Here is a 20203-nt window from a genome sequence, read left to right as displayed (position 1 = left end):
TGAATTCTACTCAAGAAACCAATATTGCACTGTATGTTAAATACCTAAAATTTAAATTAAACTTAAAAAAATGTTTCAGTAACTCAGATCAGAGGTGCACTTTCTAAGTTAACTAATAACTACAAAATAATTACTCTTCTTTAGGGCTAATGATTACAAAATTATTACTCTCCTTCAAATCTTCATGTATGGGAGACATAGTGAGAAAAGGAAATGGCTACCTTCTTTGGGTTTTGGCATGTTTGTACTACCAGTAAGTGTTTACATCTAGTATTTTGCTCAGGTTCCAAGTTAATACTTAAATGTTAAATGTTTTCCCAAAGCTTAGACCTAACCATGTTTTTCCCCAGATCTTGTTGTTCTTTCCATGTGTACTTTCCTTAAAAGTAGTACGTGCCCAAAGAAACCAATCACCAGAGTTGATACTTGCCTCCTTAATGAGGGAAGAATCCTGTATTGTCTCACATGATTGCACACCTGCCTCTCATCCTTCCCAAGGGCCACCTCCTCCATAGCCACCAGAATCCCAGACCTCCCGGGTGGTACAACCATGCCAGAACTGCTTCCCTTAGTATTTAACTACTCTAAGAGGGCTACCATTTTTTCCTCTCCTACAGGCACAAAATATTTGGCTTGTCACTGATTTTTCCTCACACTTTTTTTTTTTTTGTCACTTGGATTTGCCTAATTCTGCTCTCCTGATCCCTGATGTAACTTCTTCCTCACCCACTGATCCAAATCCTAGCCTTGCTCATTCCAAGTAATTCAACACAGTTCTCTATTTTTTAATTCTCTTGCCACTTGTATGTAGTCTGAATATACTTCCTTGAAATGGTCTCTTGCTTTATTGGTATCTTCATTAAAGTTCTCAAGGCAAAGATCAAGATTTCAATATTTTCTCATGTAAGACACCCATTTAACCCTTACTTTCAGCAAACCAATTTGGCCACTTTGCCCTCACTTCCAAATGGGGAGGATAAGAATAGCTGCTTTAGCCTGTTCTCAGGGGCATTATGAAGATTAAATAAATGTAAAGAGCACTTATAAACTGAGGGGCTAAATGCATAGCAGGAAAATTATACCAGTTCATACATTTAAGAAACCATGTCAAAGCAAAATACTTAATTTCTTAGATAACCATGGAATTCTCGCCTTCTATAAAGTAGCTCTAGCTTTATGCTTAATGATTCTTCCACATGATAAATTATACAATGAAAACTGAAAAGCTTAATCAGTTATTTGGCCATATGAAAATATAACTCATATTTCGAAAACTTCTTGAGTAACATTTCTGCAGTGAAGATTTATCACATTTTAAAATTATAAAGACATTATTTCCAAATACATATATATATATATATACACCAAAAAAAAAGTCTAGAAAATACATCAACACGTGAGCAGGACGTTGTAGGTATTTCTGTTTTCCTCTTTATACTTTTCTGTATTTCTAAACTTCTCTACAATGAACCTATACTGCATCTGTAATTTCACTAAAAATTAAAGACCTGATGATTTGTTCACTTTATTCCAACTCTGAGGACATTGACCTTTTGTATTTAATCACCATTAAGCAATTAGTAAAGTTTGGGAATTTTAGAACTTTGGAAGTTTAAAAAATGCTGTTAAAAGTTTTTCTTATGTTGCTACCAGTTGGCTAAAAGGTTTTGCAGTTTTGTTGGTTGCAGTAGAACAAGTTAAATTATGTGTGCCTAGTTCAGCTATAGCAAGTGACGCAAATGGAGGGACCTCAAAAAGTTGAAAATAGAGCTACCCTACGACCCAGCAAATGCACTACTGGGTATTTACCACAAAGATACAAATGTAGTGATCCGAAGGGGCGCCTGCACCCCAATGTTTATAGCAGCAATGTCCACTATAGCCAAACTATGGAAAGAGCCCAGATGTCCATCGACAGATGAATGGATAAAGAAGATGTGGTGTGTGTGTGTGTGTACACAATGGAATATTACTCAGCCATCAAAAAATGAAATCTTGCCATTTGCAATGACATGGATGGAACTAGAGGGTATTATGCTAAGTGAAATAAGTCAACCGGAGAACGACAATTATCATATGATATCACTGATATGAGGAATTTAAGAAACAAGGCAGAGGATCATAGGGGAAGAGAGGAAAAAATGAAACGAGACGAAACCAGAGAGGGAGACAAACCATAAGAGACTCTTAATCTCAGGAAACAAACTGAGGGTTGCTGGAGTGGAGGAGGGTGGGGGGATGGGGTGGCTGGGTGATGGACACTGGGGAGGGTATGTGTTGTGGTGAGTGCTGGGTGTTGTGTAAGACTGATGAATCACAGACCTGTACCCCTGAAATAAATAATACATTAGATGTTAATTAATTGAATTTAAGTTAAAAATTATTTTAAAAAGGGCAGGGGACAATAAAAGATTTAGCTTAAAAAATGTACTGAAATAGACGCAAATACCAGTAATGTGATGCATCAGAATGAATACATTATTTTTGGATCTATTCATTTTATGATTTTCCAGTTTTGGACACTCTGTGGAAATGCCCTGACTGCAAAAAGGGGGATATTTGGCAAAACAGGGGATCTTCAGACCATCCTTTGCCTTGCATGTGCCAAAGAAGACATCACCTATTCTGGTGCTTTAAATGGAGACATCTATGTCTGGAAAGGGCTCAATTTAGTCCGCACCATTCAAGGAGCACACAGTGTGAGTATGTCCATGTGGAAATTGGGCATTGAATAGCAAGAGTGTAGACAAGTGTTGTTTTTATGTTGGTTAGTAAGGGTAGATTTTTCCTCACTCTGAATGAGTGAGCATCACCTCCATGTCTGAATCAAACAGAAAGCTCTTAAAACGCAAACAGAAACCGTTGATAAATTGCTCTCTTTTGATGGTCTGCTCTGTAAGAACAAGGGCAAACTTTACTTCTGACCATTCTGCTCTCTTTTGACGTGTATGATAATGGTTACATTGCCATACCTATAGATGATGAAGTAGAAATGCCCAGAAGAATGGGGAGATGTGAAAGCTGAAGGCTATATTGTAGTAAATGGAAATTGGGTGGAAAATTTTTATAAAGAAAAGTTGAAGCGCGTCTTAGCAAAAGAGCTATGAAATTTTAGGCCTTTCATTGTCTTGTATGTTGAACCAATTTTCTTGGCTTCACTAATCATGAAACAGCTCTTAAAACAATTCAGGGGTCAGTAGTTGTCCTCGTGCATAAAAGCAGCTGCCATAGTAACCTAATTTCTCTTCACACTGGATCTTATGTCAGCAGTATATACTTGCAGCACTTTTCAATAGACAGGTAAAATATTTTCCTATGGAAAAGCACCTTTAAGTTATGAAACTATTTCCCATGTGAAAAAAAGCATCTTTGTATAATCCCTAACAAACGAACACAAACATAATTTGTCTTCAGTTAGGCTCAGGCGGTGCCTTCTTGAGCTCATTGAGATGCATTTCAGTTACCTGCTTACCAGTGAAAGTGTTTATGTTCCTATCTGGCATATCTTTGGTTGATTATTTTGAGTGGCAATTTATATGAAACACCTCCATTGTTACCTTTTCTTTATAAGGATCAGTAGTCACATAAAGGAGTTTGATCTTCATATGTACTTTAACCAAGGAATTAGTGAATAATTTTTTTTTCAAATTGCCATCAGTTTAGTAATGATAAAGGAACATTTGAACTAATTTGCATTAGTAGTAATTATGATTAATTTTTGAGCTACCCAAAATGAAGGATATTATAAATGGCTACTTGGCCTATTGTCAGGATTTCAATAGAGAACAAGGTATTTAAAATTTGTTTTGTTTTGTTTTTGCTTTTTTTTATTGTGAAGATCCAACTATAATGACTATATAGAATCACTGCAGTATTGAGTATTATCTGCATTACTCAACAGGCTGGAATCTTTAGCATGTATGCTTGTGAAGAAGGCTTTGCCACCGGTGGACGAGATGGGTGTATTCGATTATGGGATACTGATTTCAAACCAATAACCAAAATTGATCTCAGGGAGACAGAACAAGGATATAAAGGTAATATATATATTAATACCCGTAACTCTAAGAGTGTTAAACACAATGTGAAGTTCTGTATTTATATTTGTCTCCCTGTACCCCATCTTATTCTAGAAAGGACTTAAGGCAGTTTACATAAATACATTGAAAGAAGATAAAAAAATGTGTTAAAAATAAATGGATACCCCTTCTTCCTTATTTGCACAAAGATATCTGTGTGTACTAGTGATGAACCTACTACAAAGATCAAGAACATAATGAGAAAACCCTAGTGATGAACCTGCTATAAAGATCAAGAACACAATGAGAAAACCCCTGAGTGGTATCTTGGGAAATGGACCTTTGAGTTATAAAACTGGGAAATTCTGGACAAGTTGGTGACCCTGAGACTGCTCCCAGCCTCCTTAAATAAGCAAATAATTGACAGGAAAAACAAGACCAAAAAAATAGCTTTAAAGTAGTAGCCCATAGTAGTGGGATCAGAACTGGGGACTTGGGTTCAAATCCAAGTTTTGCCCATGATAGATTTGAGTCAATTTTTTAGGAACCCGTGGGCCTCTGTTTCCTCATCTAAAAAATGGGGATAATACTAGTAACAACCTCATAGAGTTGTATGAGGGTTAAATGTACTTACAGAGTGCTTAGAATAAGTTACGGGACAGTCAGCACTCACATAAATATTAGCTATTATTACAATATACTGAGTATGTGTACCAGGGAATACAAAGCAGTTTGTATACATCTTTTAAAATTCTCATGATAGGCTTATAATCTCATTTTCATAGATAAAGAATTTGGGCTTGAGAGAGTTTAAAGTGGAGATGTAAACAGAAAAGATAAAGTCACAGGCGGTATTCATACACTAAGCACATGGAGGGGGGCTCTGTTCATTTGCTGCAGATGAGCCCCAGACCCTGCTCTTGGCTCCTGCAGCCAGCGCTGAGGGAGGGTTGCTCAGTACCGTGAGTCATACCGTCCACAAGGTGAAAACTTACTCATTGCTCAGGTGAAGGCAAATGACTCCCAGTGCTAAGATGAGAGAGAAATTTCCTGAGAATCTTCCTAGAGAGAACTCTGACAGATCAGAAGTCCTCAAAAGGCACGGAGTGAGCTATTACTCATCAGGTTCTCTTTCACGAAGCCCCTTGATGCAGGCTCATGGCAATGTGGCCACAGAGGTTCTTCCAAAGGCCAAATTGTCTGGCGGTGCTTAGAGCTCTCTCCTGACCTGAGGTAGATTCCAGAGGACTGAGAGAAGAAGACTACCTATTCTTCAGGCCATCCTCCTTAAAGAATGTTGTCAACCAAACCTTTCTTAAAAATTTAGCAATAAGGAAATGAGCTAGATATTTTACTTCCTATGTATACCCAGAATCCAGCTTCCTTAAATATCTATTAAATACAAAAAGTCAGCCAATCTGGAGATTGCATTGTTGTTTTCTTATGGAAGCTCAGGATCTTGGTTTAGATGCATTTCTGAATTCCAGGCACAGGGGTCAACCTTGGAAGTTGTAAAATTTAGTATCCGCTTCAGTGCATTGACAAGGAGACAGCCGAGGCCCTTAAGTTCTTTGCCACAGAGTTGACAAGCCCATGTAACTTTATCCAGAAAAATACTTCGGGCAGATATATATATAAGCAAGTAAGCATCCGGAAGAGCAAGGTAAAACATCTTAGTAAAGCAGCCAAGAATGTTTAACCTTGAATCATGAAACTTCTTGGTGTATATTTCAGGGTAACTGAGAGCACATCATATACTAGATACTGGATGAGTTAACTTACTGGGTGGGATTATTGACCATAAACTGGCTGGATGTTGGGGAGCATCAACCAGCAATGATGATTCCTTTCTGGCGGTCACTTTATCCAGCTCATCCAAAAACTGTATCACACAATTAAGGTATAAATTTAAGGTATAAATTAAGGTATAAATTCTGCTCTGGGTAGCAGAGCAGAAACCGTATTTACCCTGCTCTGCTTTTCTATCTGATACCGAGTTCCTAACTTTGGGCTCTCAAAGGAGCCAGTGCAGAAGGAGCCTCCAGGTAACCGGGGGTTTATATTGATTGCATGGCCAACTCCTGTCCCCCAGAGTCAGATGAAGACAGTCAGGGACGCCCTGCATTTTGTGTCAGTGTCAAAAGATTGACAACACACCCACCCACCCACCCACACACACACACATACACACACACACGCCCTTGCCAAGGTCAAAGCAGACACAGGTGGTGCACGGTAGACCGGAAGCATGCCTGCACCACACAGACGCGGCCTGTAGTGCCTGGGCTTACAGTTGATCAGGAGAGAGATTGGCATGCACTTGTAGGTGAATGTCCGGTCAGACAAGAGCCTCTATTTCCATGGGAGTAATGGACTATGCTTTTTAAAGGATCTTAAAGACCACGCTGCAGTTTGAGACCAAGGGAGCCTTGAGAATTTGAGCCATTGCCCCAATGGCAGCCATATTCTTGCCACCTTCTTGATTTTTACAGTGCCTGCTCACTACCAATATTCTTATTTTACTTTAAATTGATTTTAATACAGTTTTTTTTTTTTTTACTTCTCCTCACTATAAGCAATAATATCTGTGAAATCATGGCTTTACTATTTTGTTTATGGATATTTTACTCATTAAAATAAAAAATTTTGTCCATGTAGTATCCTCCCCTCCACCCCCATCAGTGGCACCTTTGCCTGTCACGCTTTTGACAGCACTGTAACAGAAGTCTGCTATGTCCCATCAAACTTCCAAAGAGATGTTGGCATTCATTCCAGCTCTCAGTGGAAAAACAGGCTGAATGTATAGCGTCGGAAGAACAAAAGCCTGGTTGAAGTGTTGGTAACAACCCCAGATCCAGCTGAAGTTCTCCAGTCTGTGAAGGGAGAGCCATGCGGGGAAAACCTCCAAGAGGCTCTTTTGCCCTCCGCCCAGCCTTGGTGCATCCTCACCCTGAGGCAGGCAAGGGGGCTGTTGAGTTCAGAACGGGAAAAGGTTCTCAGAGTAGCCTTGTCTGTGGTGTTCACAGAGGCGGGCCAGCGGGCCCCATGTGACAGGGGCGCCCTCTTGGCTACACGGAGGTAGGAGAGAGGCCAGCGTGAGGTAGGAGACCCAGGGATTAAGATATGTAGGGGATGAGGTGAGGATTAAAGTAATTGGGATGTAAACAGTTTTCTGATCCTGCTTCCCCTTCACTAGCCAGTACCTTACCATTGGTCCTCTGAGCATTTGCTTAGAATGTGGGGGAAAGAGTGAAGGAACAGGGACAGAAAGGGCGTGGGGAAAGGATGAAACAGGAGGAAGAAGGCAGAGTGGGCAGAGGACATTTAGGTGTACTTTGTCCCACCTGATCCCCCCTGAAAGGACCCTTGGCTTTCTCCTCTACCTTCAAGCCCTTGGCCTCAAAAACGGAAACAAAATACACTTGAAAGGAGCACATTCAAGCAAAGCAGTGTTATTACATTTTTGCTCTTGATCTGGACATGAAACAACATGTGTGGATGGCTTTATTCTTGTAAGAATTTCTTGATGTAAATGAGCCTCCTTCCACATTTTCACTTTTTGAGTAACAATGACTCTTGAATTCACTTCCATGGAAATACTGTGATTTCTCATTTTACTCAAACAGCCAAATGGCTTTCAAAACAAATTTAGCAAGAGAATTAATCATGGCCATGTCCCAATTTCCATGGCATAGTACTGATATTCTGTTTCTTAAACATAAAAGTTAAATTTCAGAAATTGCTGTTCACTAGCTTTTAAGCCATTTATAAAGCATACGTACTTAGTCTGCTACCTATGAAGATGGCTAATGCCCCTCCTGTAGACTTCCAAATGGCAATTTCCAAGTTGTTGTATGTAAAGACTCTTAAGATTTGCATGTATTTGCATCTTCTAATAACTATTAATTACTAAACATCAAGAGAGATGGAACAGTTTACATTAAGATAAACACCAAGCTCAGGGAAAAAAAGCAATTTATTAGAGAAAGACAGTATTAATCAGTTCTCTTACATCTTTCTAGTTGAGCTTGAGCTAATTTAGACCTTTGGCTTCCAGTGAAAACAATGAAGCCCACTGTGGATTGAGGGTGAGCCAGCTTTGGAGATGGGTCATGCTCACATCAGCTTGAATCTGCAGGGTCAGAGCTGATGGTTGGGGCTTTCTGGCCTCTGCCCAAGTCTTAGTCAAACAAAATGGCCTTCAGCTGCCAGGAGGATCATTCCTTAATCAAAGGAATAGTAGTATTGGCTTTTACATTTTTGTGAGTTTAAATGGATTTTTGCTGATTGGTAAGTCTGCAAACAAACTCTTGCCAAGAACACATGATGATATAAACCAACAACTTAATTTGTCCAGGATCCCTTATGTACAGTTCTGAAAGCCAAAACACCAGGAATGCCAAAATATTTTTTTTTTGAGAACAACTTTTTTTTTAAGTGTGATAAACATTTTAACCATTTTAAAAATTTTAATTCCATTATAGTTAACATACAGTGTTACATTAGTTTCAGGTGTACAATATGGTGATGCAGCAATTCTGTACATTACTCAGTCCTCGTAGTGATAAGTGTACTCTTAGTCTCCTTCCCATATTTCACCCATGCCTCCACCCACCTCCCCTCTGGTAACCATCAGTTCTTTATAGTTAAGTCTGTATTTTGGTTTGTATTATTTTTTTCTTTGTTTTGTTTCTTAAATTCCACATGTTTGTGAAATCATGTTGTATTTGTATTTCTCTGACTCATTTCACTTAGCATTATATTCTCCAGATCCATTCATGTTGCAAATGGCAAGACTTCATTCCTTTTTATGGCTGAGTAATATTCCATATTTTATGTATATCACTTGTTTATCCATTCGTCTGTCATTGGACACTAGGCCTGCTTCCATAATTTAGCTATTGTAAATAATGCAATAAACATAGAGGTCCATATATGTTTTTGAATTAGTGTTTTCGTTTTCTTTGGGTAAATACCCAGTAGTGGGATTACTGGAACATAGGGTAGTTCTATTTTTAGTTGTTTGAGGAACCTCCATACTGTTTCCACAGTGACTGCCCCAGTTTGCATTCTCGCCAACAGCACACAAAGGTTCCTTTTTCTCCACATCCTCCCCAGTGTTTTTAGCCATTCTGACAGGTGTGAGGTGATATCTAATTGTGGTTTTGATTTGCATTTCCCTGATGATGAGTGATGTTGAGCATCTTTTCATGTGTCTGTTGGCCATCTGTATGTCTTCTTTGGAGAAATGTCTATTCATGTCTTCTGCCTATTTTTTAATTAGATTACCTGGGTTTTTGGTGTTAAGTTATATAAGTTTTTTATTTATTTTGGAGACTAACCCTTTATCAGATATATCATTTACAAATATCTTCTCCCATTCAGTAGCTTGTCTTTTAGTTTTGTTGGTTGTTTCCTTTGCTGTACAGAAGAAGCTCTCTATTTTGATGAAGTCCCAATAGTTGATTTTTGGTTTTGTTTCCCTTCCCTTAAAAGACATATCTAGAAAAATGTTACTATGGCCAATGTCAGAAATTACTACTTACACTCTCTTTTAGGACGTTTAGGGTTTCAGGTCTCACATTTAGGTCCTCCTTAATCCATTTTTAGTTTATTTTTTCGTATGATATAAGAAAGTTGTCCAGTTTCATTCTTTTGCATGTAGCTGTCCAGTTTTCCCAGCAGCATTTATTGAAGAGACTTTTTCCCATTGCATATTCTTGCCTCCTTTGTCAAAGATTAATTGATCATATAATCATGGGTTTATTTCTGGGCTCTCTATTCTGTCATTTGATCTATGTGTCCATTTTTGTGCCATTACCATACTATTTTGATTACTATAGCTTTGTAGTGAAACTTGAAATCTAGGATTGTGATACCTCCTATTTTGCTCTTTTTCAAGGTTGCTTTGGCTATTCAGGGTCTTTTGTGGTTCTATACAAATTTTAGTATTTTTTGTCCTAGTTCTGTGAAAAATGCTGTTAGTATTTTTTATAGGAATTGCATTAAATCTATAGGTTGCTTTGGGTAGTATGGACATTTTAACTATTTGTTCTTCCAATCCATGAGCATGAAATATCTTTCCATTTGTTTGTATTGTCTTCAGTTTCTTTCATCAGTGTTTCATAGTTTTCAGAGTACAGTTAATTCACCTTAAGTCTATTCGTAGGTATTTTATTAGTTCTGGTGCATTTGTAAATAGGATTGTTTTATTAGTTTCACTTTCTGCTGCTTCATTAATAGTGTACAGAAATGCAGTGGATTTCTGTATATTGGTTTTGTATTCTGTGACCCTCCTGAATTCGTTTATCAGCTCTAGTAGTTTTTTGGTGGACTCTTCAGGGTTTTCTCTCTATAGTACCATGTCATCTGCAATTAGTGAAAATTTTGTTTCTTTCTTACCAATTTGGATGCCTTTATTTTCTTTTTGTTGTCTGGTTGCTGTTGCTAGGACTTCCAGTACTATGTTGAATAAAAGTGGTGAGAGTGAACATTCTTGTTCCCAGTCTTTATGGGGAGAGCTCTCATTTTTTCACCACTGAGTATGATCTTAGCTGTAAGTTTTTCATAGATGGCTTTTATTATGTTGAGGTATGTTCCCTCTAGACCTACTTTGTTGAGGGTTTTTACCATTAATGGATGTTGTACTTTGTCGAATGCTTTTTTTGCGTCTATTGAAATCATATGGTTTTTATCCTTTCTCTTGTTGATGTGATGTATTACGTTGATTGATTTGCAAGTATTGAACCACCCTTGCATCCCAGGAATAAATCCCACTTGATCATGGTGAATGATTTTTTTTAAAGTATTGTTGCATTTGATTTGCTAATATTTTGTTGAGGATTTTTGCATCTATGTTCATCAAGGCTATTGGCCTCTAGGGTTTTGTTTTGTTTTGTTTTTTGTAGTGTTTTTATCTGGTTTTGGTATCAAGGAAATGCTGGCTTATAGAATGATTTTTTTTCAATTTTTGGGATAGTTTGAGAAGAATAGGTATTAACTCTTTAAATGTTTGTTAGAGGGTGCCTGGGTGGCTCAGATTGCATTTGCTTTCGGCTCAGGTCATGGTCCCAGGGTGCTGGGATCGAGTCCCGCATCAGGCTCCCTGCTCACTGCAGAGCCTGCTTCTCCCTCTTCTTCTACTGCTCCTCCTGCTTGTGCTCTCTCACTCTCTCTGTCAAATAAATAAATAAAATCTTAAAAATATCTCTCTATATAGATAGATAGATATATAGGTAGAATTCACCTGTGAAGCCATCTGGTCCTGGACTTTTCTTTGTTGGGAGTTTTTTGATTACTGATTCAATTTCCTTGCTGATAATCAATCTGTTCAAATTTTCTATTTCTTCCTGATTCAGTTTGGGGAAGTTATATGTTTCTAGGAATTTGTCCATTTCTTCTAGGTTGTACAATTTGTCTAATTATTTTGGCATATAATTTTTCATAATCTTAGTTTTTTATACTTCTGTGGTATCATTTGTTATTTCTGTTCTTTCATTTATGATTTTGTTTGAGTACTCTCTATCCTTTTTGAGGGGAGAAGGGGAGACTGGCTAAAGTTTATCAGTTTTGTTGCTCTTTTTAAGGAACCAGCTCCTAGTTTCATTGATTTGTTCTATTATTTTTTTAGTTTGTTTCATTTATTTCTGCTTTAGTCGTTATTATATCCTTCCTTCTACTGGTTTTGGGTTTTGTTTGTTGTTATTTTTCTAGGTCCTTTAGGTGTAAGATTAGGTTGTTTACTTGAGATTTTGCTTGCTTTTTGAGGTAGTCCTATATTGCTGTAAACTTCCCTCTTAGAATGACTTTTGCTGCATCCCAAAGATTTTGGATTGTTGTATTTTCATTTTCATTTATCTCCATCTTTGTTTTGATGTCCTCTTTGATTTTTTAGTTGACCCGTTCATTGTGTAGTAGCATGTTATTTAACCTCCATGTATTTGTGTTCTTTCTAGATTTTTTCTTGCGATTAATTTCTAGTTTCATAGAGTTGTGGTCAGAAAAGATGCATGGTATGACTTTGATCTTTTTGAATTTGTTGAGACTTGTTTGTGACCTAATATGTGATCTATTCTGGAGAATGTTCCATGTGCACTTGAAAAGAAGGTGTATCCTACTGTTTTAGGATGGAATGTTCTGAGTATTATATGTTAGATCCATCTGGTCCAATATGTCATTAAAAGTCACTGTTTCCTTGTTGATTTTCTGTTTGGATGATCTATCCGTTGATTATAAGTGGGATGTTAAAGTCCGCTACTGTTATTGTATTACTATTGATTACTTCATTGATGTTTAATATTAGCTGCTTTATGTATTTGGGTGCTGCCATGCTGGATGCAGAACTATTTACAATTGTTACATCTTCTTATTGGATTGTTTCCTTAATGACTAAATAGTGTCCTTCTTTGTCTCTTGTTACAGTCTTTGTTTTAAAGTCTATTTTGTCCAATGTAAGTTTTGCTCTCCCAGCTTTCTTTTCACTTCCATTTGCATGATAAATGCTTTTCCATTCCTTCACTTTCAATCTGCATGTGTCTTTAGGTTTGAAACAAATCTCTTGTAGGAGTATAAAGATGCGTCACCCTGTCTTTCTTCTTTTTTTTTTTTACATTTTTAAATTTAAATTCAATTAATTGACATATCATGTATTATTGGTTTCAGAGGTATAGGCCTGTGATTCATCAGTCTTACATAATACCCAGTGCTCATTACATTACATGCCCTCCTTAATGTCCATCACCCAGCTACCCCATCCCTCTACCCCTCTCCCCTCCAGCAACCCTCAGTTTGTTTCCTATGGCTAAGAGTCTCTTATGGTTTGTCTCCCTCTCTGGTTTCATCTTGTTTTATTTTTTCCTCTCGTCCCCTGTGACCCTGTCTTTTGATTGCAGTGTTTAGTCCCTTTCCATTCAAAGTAATTATTATAGGTGTGTACTTATTGCCATTTTGTTACTTGTTTTATGGTGGGTTTTGTAATTCTCTGTTCCTTTCACTTGCTCTCTTCTCTCAGAGTTGGTTGGCTTTCTTTAGTGATATACTTGGATTCCTTTCTCTTTATTTTTTGCCTATCGATTACTGGTTTTTTATTTGTGGTTACCATTAGGTTTTATATAAAATCTTATGCAAAGAGCAGTCTATATTAAGTTGATGGTCACCTAAATTTGAACCCATTCTTTACTCCTCCCTCCCAAGTTTCAAGTATATGGTTTCATACTTTACATCCTTTTATTTTGTGAATCCTTTGACTGATTTTTGTAGATATAGTTATTTTTCGTTTCCTACTTTTCTTACTCCTACTTATGGTCTTTCCTTTCCCCTCAAAGAGCTTCCTTTAACATTTCTTATAGGTCTGGTTTAGTGGTCATGAATTCCTTTAAGTTTTGCTTGTCTGGGAAACTCTTTATCTCTCCTTCTATTCTGAAAAATAGCTTTGCTGGATAGAATATTCTTGGCTGTAGGTTTTTTTCCTTTAGCACTTTGAATGTATCATGCCACTCTCTTCTGGCCTGCAAAGTTTCTGCTGAAAAATGAGCTTATAATCTTTTGGGGGTTCCCTTGTAACTGTTTTTCTTTTCTCTTGCTACTTTTAAAATCCTCTCTTTATCACTACTTTTCACCACTTTAATTACTAGGTGTCTTGGTGTGGACCTCCTTGGGTTGATTTTGTTGGGGGCTCTGTGTGCCTCCTGGATCTGGATTTCTGTTTCTTCCCCCAAATTCAGGACATTTTCATCTATTATTTCTTCAAATAAATTTTCTGTCCCCTTTTCTTTCTCCTTCTGGGATCCCTATAATGCAAAATGTTATTATTACACTTGATGGTGTCCCTAGTAATGTTATTATTACACTTGATGGAGTTCCCTAACTCTACTTTCACTTTCAGCTTGATTACTTTCCATTACTCTGTTCTCTCTCCCATTCAGCTTGATTACTTTCCATTACTCTGTCCTCCAGGTCACTGATCATTCTTCTGCCTCCTCTAGTCTACTGCTTATTCTATCTAGTGTATTTTTAATTTCGGTTATTGAGTTCTTCATCTCTGATTGGTTCTTTTTTTGTTTTTATCTCTTTAAGGGTCTCACTGAGGTCCTCCATTCTTTTCTCAAGTCCAGTGAGTATCTTTGTGACATTTACTTTAAATTCTCTATCAAGAATATTACTTATCTCCATTTCATTTAGTTGTTTTGCTGTGATTTTGTTCTGTTCTTTCATTTGGGACATGTTCCTCCATCTTCTCATTTTGTCTAACTCTCTGTATCTGTTTCTCTGTGTTAGGAAAGTCAGCTATGTCTCCTGTACTTGAAAGTGATGGCCTTACAAAGAAAAGTTTCTGTGGTGCCCTACATGTAGGGCAATGTCCCCTGTTCACCAGAATGGGGCTTCAGGGGCATCTCCCATGTGTGTTGTATGTGCCCCACTATTGTGGCTGAGCCACTTTTGCCTTCAGTCTAGTCATCTGAAATGGGTCTCTTTGCCTGTTGGAGGCAGTGTTTGGTCCCTTGTATTGTTAGTGGGCCTGTCTGAGTCCACCTTGGGCTTGAGTTGCATCAGAATAGGCATTTGCCAGAGATGCAGTAGCACTGAACTGCAGAACATGGGGGTGGATTGTGTGTTGTTAGCAAGGTTTGCATAGGTCTACTGTGGAAGGGACCTGGAGCCAAGGCTTGTCTGCAAGGGAACACAAAGGTGCAGCATAGTATTAACAAGTTAAGTAGGAGTGTTGGTGCTGCTGTGCTGGTCCCTGCAGGTGTCCATGTGTCTAGTGTAAGGGTGAGTGAGGGAAATGGTACCTGCCAGCTCCTGTGTTGCTGGAGAAGTCTCCAAATGATCCCTGCCCCTCCAGCGTGCTCTGAGATTAGGAAACAAATTTCCTTCTTGTAGACTCCAGGCATTTTTCAAACTGCTGCCTTTATGCTGTATCTCCACAGAGCTATTTGTTGTGCTCTTTAAGGATGGGGACTCAGTTTCTTCTCACTCTCTTGGCTCTCCCAGAGCTGATTTTTAAAGTTCCAGGTTTTAGGCCTCACTGGTTTTAAGAACTTACAAAATTCAGGCCCTCTGCTTTTCAAAGCCAGATGTTATGGGGCTCCATCTTCCCTAAGTGGGCTCCCTGGTATGAGAGTGTGTTTTTCTCTTCTCTGAACCTACAGCATCTCTCCCTCCCCTGGATAGTCCTGTGGGTCCATTTAGTTCTCAACTGTGTGTCCACCCTCCTATCCTCTTCAACATAGCCTCTTATCTATCTTTAGCTGTGGAGAGTTTGTTCTGCCAGTCTTTGGGTCCTTTTCTGGGTTACTTACACTGATGTGGGTATTATCTAGTTGTATCTGTGGGTCAGAGTGAGCTTAGGATCTTCCTACTCTGCCATCTTCCCCATTTTAACCATTTCTACGTGGATCAGTGGCATTAGTTAAGTCCATTTACATTGTTGTACAACTATCAGGACCATCATCTTCAAAACAGTTTTCATCTTCCCAAACTGAAACTTCATACCCATTAAACAGTAACTCTCCTTTCCCCTCTTCTTCCGGCCCCTGGCAGCTACCATTCTACTTTCCATTTCTATGAATTTGCCTATTTCAGTTACCTCATATAAGTGAAGTCATACAGGATTTGGTCTTTGATGACTGGTTTGTTTCTCTTAGCATAATGTCTTCAGGATTCATCCATATAGTAGCATGTGCCAGAATTTCCTTCCTTTTCAAGGCTGAATAATATTCCATTGTATATACCACATTTTGTTTATCCATTCATCTGTGATGGATACTTGGGTTGCTTCTACCTTTTGGCTATTGTGAATAATGCTGCTGTGAACACAGGTGTACAAATACCTCTTTGAGACCCTGCATTCAGTTCTTTTGGATATATATCTAAAAATGGAATTATTGGATCAAATGGTATTTCTATTTTTAATTTTCTTGAGAAACTGCCATAGTGTTTCCTATAGCAGCTGCACTATTTTACATTCCTCTCAGCATTGCACAGCGTTCCAATTTCTCCACATCCTTGCCAAGTCTTTCTTTTTTTTTAACAGCAGCCATTCTAATAGGTGCGGAGTAGCATGTCATTATGGTTTTGATTTGCATTTCCCTAATGATTAGTGATGTTGAGCATTTTTCATAAGCCTGTTGGCCATTTGTGTATCTTTGGAGAAATTTTTATTCAAGTCCTTTGCCCATTTTAAAATCAGGTTGTTTGTTTTTTTGTTGCCACATCTTAAGAGTTCTTTATAAATTCTGAATACTAACCCCTTATCAGATAATGTGGTTTGCAAATATTTTTTCCCATTCCATAAGTTGCCTTTTTGCTATATTGATTGTGTTCCGTGATACACAGAAGTTTTGAATTTTGATATAGGCCAATTTATTTTTTTTGTTGTTACCTGTGCCTTTGGTATCATATCCAAAAAAAATCATTGCCAAAAATACTGTATCATAAAGTTTTCCCCCCTATATTTTCTTATAATATTTTGTAGTTTTAGCTTTTCTGTTTAGGTCTTTGATCCATTTTGAGTTAATTTCTGTAAATGGTGTAGGGTAAGGGTCCAACTTCATTGTTTGTTTCCCCCCAAAATATTTTTAATAACTAATTTGGTAGTGAAACTTGAACTTACATGAGGCTGTTTATCTTCATATATGTGCATATTCTTACACATCACTGCAGAAGTATTTGATTTCAAGGTGCTGCTCCAAACCCCATTTGGACGAGTCTTAAATCCAAAATGTTCTGAATTCCACAGTGCAACTGACCCCAAGTAATTGGATCATATGGTATTTCTAAGGACTCTCAGATATATGGGTTGGTGGAACCCCCAACATATTTTGCAGTGAAAATTTCTGGAATTTGCGAGCTGGTAGAGACATTGGATGTCAGCATGTAGAACTCTTACTCTATGGATGAATACAATGAGGTCAGGTCATGGGCATCCATCTAATTGTAGGATTTGGGTTCTAACTTCTATCTCACTTCAAACTTAAGGCATTTTGAGTCGGATCATTTTTAAAACTAATTTATGATCTGCATAAAATAATGAAGATTAAATGACTTACAACGGTAACAAAAAAGCCAAAACTAATTCTTAAAGCAAGGCAACCAACACGAATTACATTAATGGTAATAAATACATAGAGTTAGTGGGTGTAAATGATTATGTCTGGAGGAATATGGTAATTATGATGTATTATATATGTACTCATTCAATAAACATTTATTAAGCATCTACTAAGTATCAGATACACGCCTAGGAACTGGTTAAGCTCTTCTAAAAAGCATGTTTTAGGCAGCTTATTGGAATTTTTTGTGCATTTACTTTAACTTCAAACACATATTTGTTGAATTGTGCTTTTGTCTAATGTACTATATAAACTTCGAATCCAGAGATATCTTGTATTCGGTCAAGCAGCTTTCCCTCAGCATTAAGCAAGAGTAGGAGGCTAAAGTCCCCAGGATAGAAGATTCCCCTTTTTAGACTTTCACCATCTCCGCTGCCCCATTGCTGGCCTGAACCCCTGTCTCTTGCACAGGTGTCTGCCATTGCTTTATATCTTGTGTCCCTGCTTCAAACATTATTCTCAGAATAGCAGTTAGAGGGATTGTTCAAAATTTACGTGAGCCAAATCACATTCTTTTCCCCAAATAAAGAATTGAAGGCCTCAGTATGGCCTACTAATTCCTCCCCCTCATGCCTTCCTCCTGCGCTGCCCTCTGCTCTGGCTTCCACTGTCTCCTGTGACCTCTGTGCCCCCAGGCTGCTCCCTCTCCCTACCCTCGCACCAGGGATCTGCAGGACTGCTGCCCTCCTCCTCTTCAGGACTTTGCTCAAATGAACCTGTCCTGATGCCTTATTTAAAATTGAAACCCACTCTGCCTCTACTACCCCAGGCACTCCACATCCCCTTCTGCCAGATCTACTTCTCACCTCGTTACAAACAATATGATTTGCTTTTTATTATGCTTACGGCTGTTGTCTGTATGCGAGCAGGAATCTCTTTGTTCACTGACGCCTCTCAAGGGCTTAAAACAGTGCCCGGCACCTGCGGGTCCTTGGAAACAGCTGTTGCTGAAGGAATGAAGAATGTGTGGAGAGGAATGTGAGTGACTGGGGTGCAGAGCCTTGGGGAGGTGCATAAGTGACAAGGACACAGAAGTGGACACACAGCTTGGTTCCTTTCTTTGTGTCCTGCTGTGTTCAAGGTTAAGCCCTAAAGACCAGTGATAGGAGGTCAGAGAAGGGTTTAGGGAGATGCATATCATGGCTGTCACCTCAGACAGGTCACCCTGTTCTGGAGCACAGAGCGGCTGGGTGGGGGACAGGATGGGAGGGGGGAACCCAGGTTATTCTTCCCCACTATTTATTCTTCTTAATGCCGTTTTTCTTCCTCAGAGTACATTGAGGATCATGGGGTTAAGTTGTTCTCAATCATTGGTGATTTTGTCCACTGGAGGACAGTTGGCGTTTGGAGATGTTTTTGATTGTCACAACTGTGGAGTGCTACTGGTCTATCTCAGGAGGGCCCAGGGACACTGCTGAGCCTCTTATAGTGTCACCTTGCTGTGATCACCCCCACAAGGAAGAACTATCCAGCACTCAGTGGTAACAGGGCTATGGCTGAGCAAACCTGGTACAGAATACTCAAAAGACTAACTCAAATCTAAGAACACCCTTGTTTACAATCGAAACAAAGCACGTCCCTTCTATTGTTCTGGTTCCTTGGCTGGCTTCCTTACTTTCCTCTGTCACCTCTCCCCTGGTCTGCCGCCCATCGTCCTTGGGGCCCTGCCGCCTTCTCCACAGTTGTTCTGCTGAGAAAGTGGTGGTGCTGCTGGGGACCAAGCATGAGCGGGAGGTGGGGATGGCGAAGTAGCTGCCAACGGACACGGGCGGCATGTTTGTTCAGACTCGTGGTGGAATGTGGTGTCAGACAGGCAGAAGCTGACCGTCTGGTTCCTTCTGATAGTCGTTCCCCTCGAAACACTCTTCCTGAGCATGTCTTAGATAAAAACTGGCCTGGGTGTTTCTTTGTTGGGTGGGCTTGGTCATGTGTCTCTGTCTTCTGAGGTCCTGTGAAGCTGTGTGGATGCTTCAGAGTTCCTGTGGCCACAGGATTTGGGAGCCTGAGGAATGAACATTGAAGTAGCCAAGGATTTGGTCAAGAGTAACTTTCATTATGAATTCCGTTGGAATTCTCAGGCAGAGAACCCTTGCAGACAGGAGCAGCAGACTGTGGGCCTTTGGTGCAGCAGTCCAGTTGCAGGCTAGTGTAAAACTAGCCCCTGCCCAGCCTGTGGGAGGCCTGACCACTCCTGCCATAGCTCCTGGGGCCCACTCTGCCAAGCCCTCTGCATGCAGGATCCCATTTAATCCTTAACTGGGGATTCCCAGGCACAGTATCCCCCAGGGCATGAGATCTGTATGCTCCCTGGGTCTCCTGCCCAGAAGGGCCCTGCACTTGGTGAGTGCTTTGCTTACCACCTTGAAATTCTTAATCATTTTTTAACCAAGTGTCCCACATTTCCATTTTGTATTGAGCTCTGCAAATCGTAAGGCCAGGCTTGCACCCAGTCATCTGTGCTCATGAATCCCTGGAGAGACTCCCTCCCTCTTGTTTTCTACAGGTTCCTGAACTCTGCCTTCAGCACTACCCTAAGGACATCAGAACTGCTGGGAGGGCCAGGAGTCTGTGGCCTGTTCCAGACCCCGTCAGTGGCCTTAGTCACCCCCTCCTGAGGCGGGGGTCAAGGGGCCTCCAAGGTCCCTGCTGGCACTTCCACATCCTCTCCCTACACCCCCTCTTCTGTCTGAGTGAGCTCTGTCTCGCGAGTGCTTTTTTTTTTTTTTTATTACCTTTTACCTCTTTACCGAGGGTGCTCCTTAGTATGGCATCTTTAATAAGGTTAGGTTTATAGGAAAAAGCCATCACCATATCTTGTTTAATTTTTGGTACGTTTGGGAGAAGGGCCTTACCTTTGTGGGGAAGAATGTCCCAGACTTGGACTGCCCGAATCCTCATTTTTGTTGTCGCTTGCTCACTCTGGAACTTCGGGCAATTAAATGTACACTGTCAACACTGCAATTTCCTCATATTTACTGGTCCCATTTAGGGCCTGGTGCTGTCCATAGGGCCTCCTCCTGAACCATTGTGAGCATTCCTGTAAGCTCATGTGAGCGTACATGTAAGGTTCTG

At 39.5% G+C, this 20203-nt stretch overlaps 1 protein-coding gene across 4 annotated transcripts in view; it reads left to right on the top strand.

The window, feature by feature from the left end:
* Nucleotides 1–20203, top strand: part of EML6 (EMAP like 6) — a 268188-nt gene that overhangs the window by 126599 nt on the left and 121386 nt on the right. For all 4 annotated transcript variants that reach the window (XM_028103992.2, XM_088026534.1, XM_088026532.1 and 1 more), the window contains exons 5-6: nt 2514–2699; nt 3902–4037. In XM_028103992.2, the coding sequence (XP_027959793.1) occupies nt 2514–2699; nt 3902–4037 (322 nt within the window). The remainder of the gene's footprint in view (nt 1–2513; nt 2700–3901; nt 4038–20203) is intronic.

The sequence above is a fragment of the Eumetopias jubatus genome, unplaced genomic scaffold (assembly GCF_037043125.1).
Source record: "Eumetopias jubatus isolate StellerSeaLion01/CBP00866 unplaced genomic scaffold, mEumJub1_p1.0 scaffold_9, whole genome shotgun sequence".
NCBI lineage: Eukaryota > Metazoa > Chordata > Mammalia > Carnivora > Otariidae > Eumetopias > Eumetopias jubatus.
The sequence above is the reverse complement of the archived record's forward strand: the minus strand, read 5'-3'. Positions and strand labels throughout refer to the sequence as shown.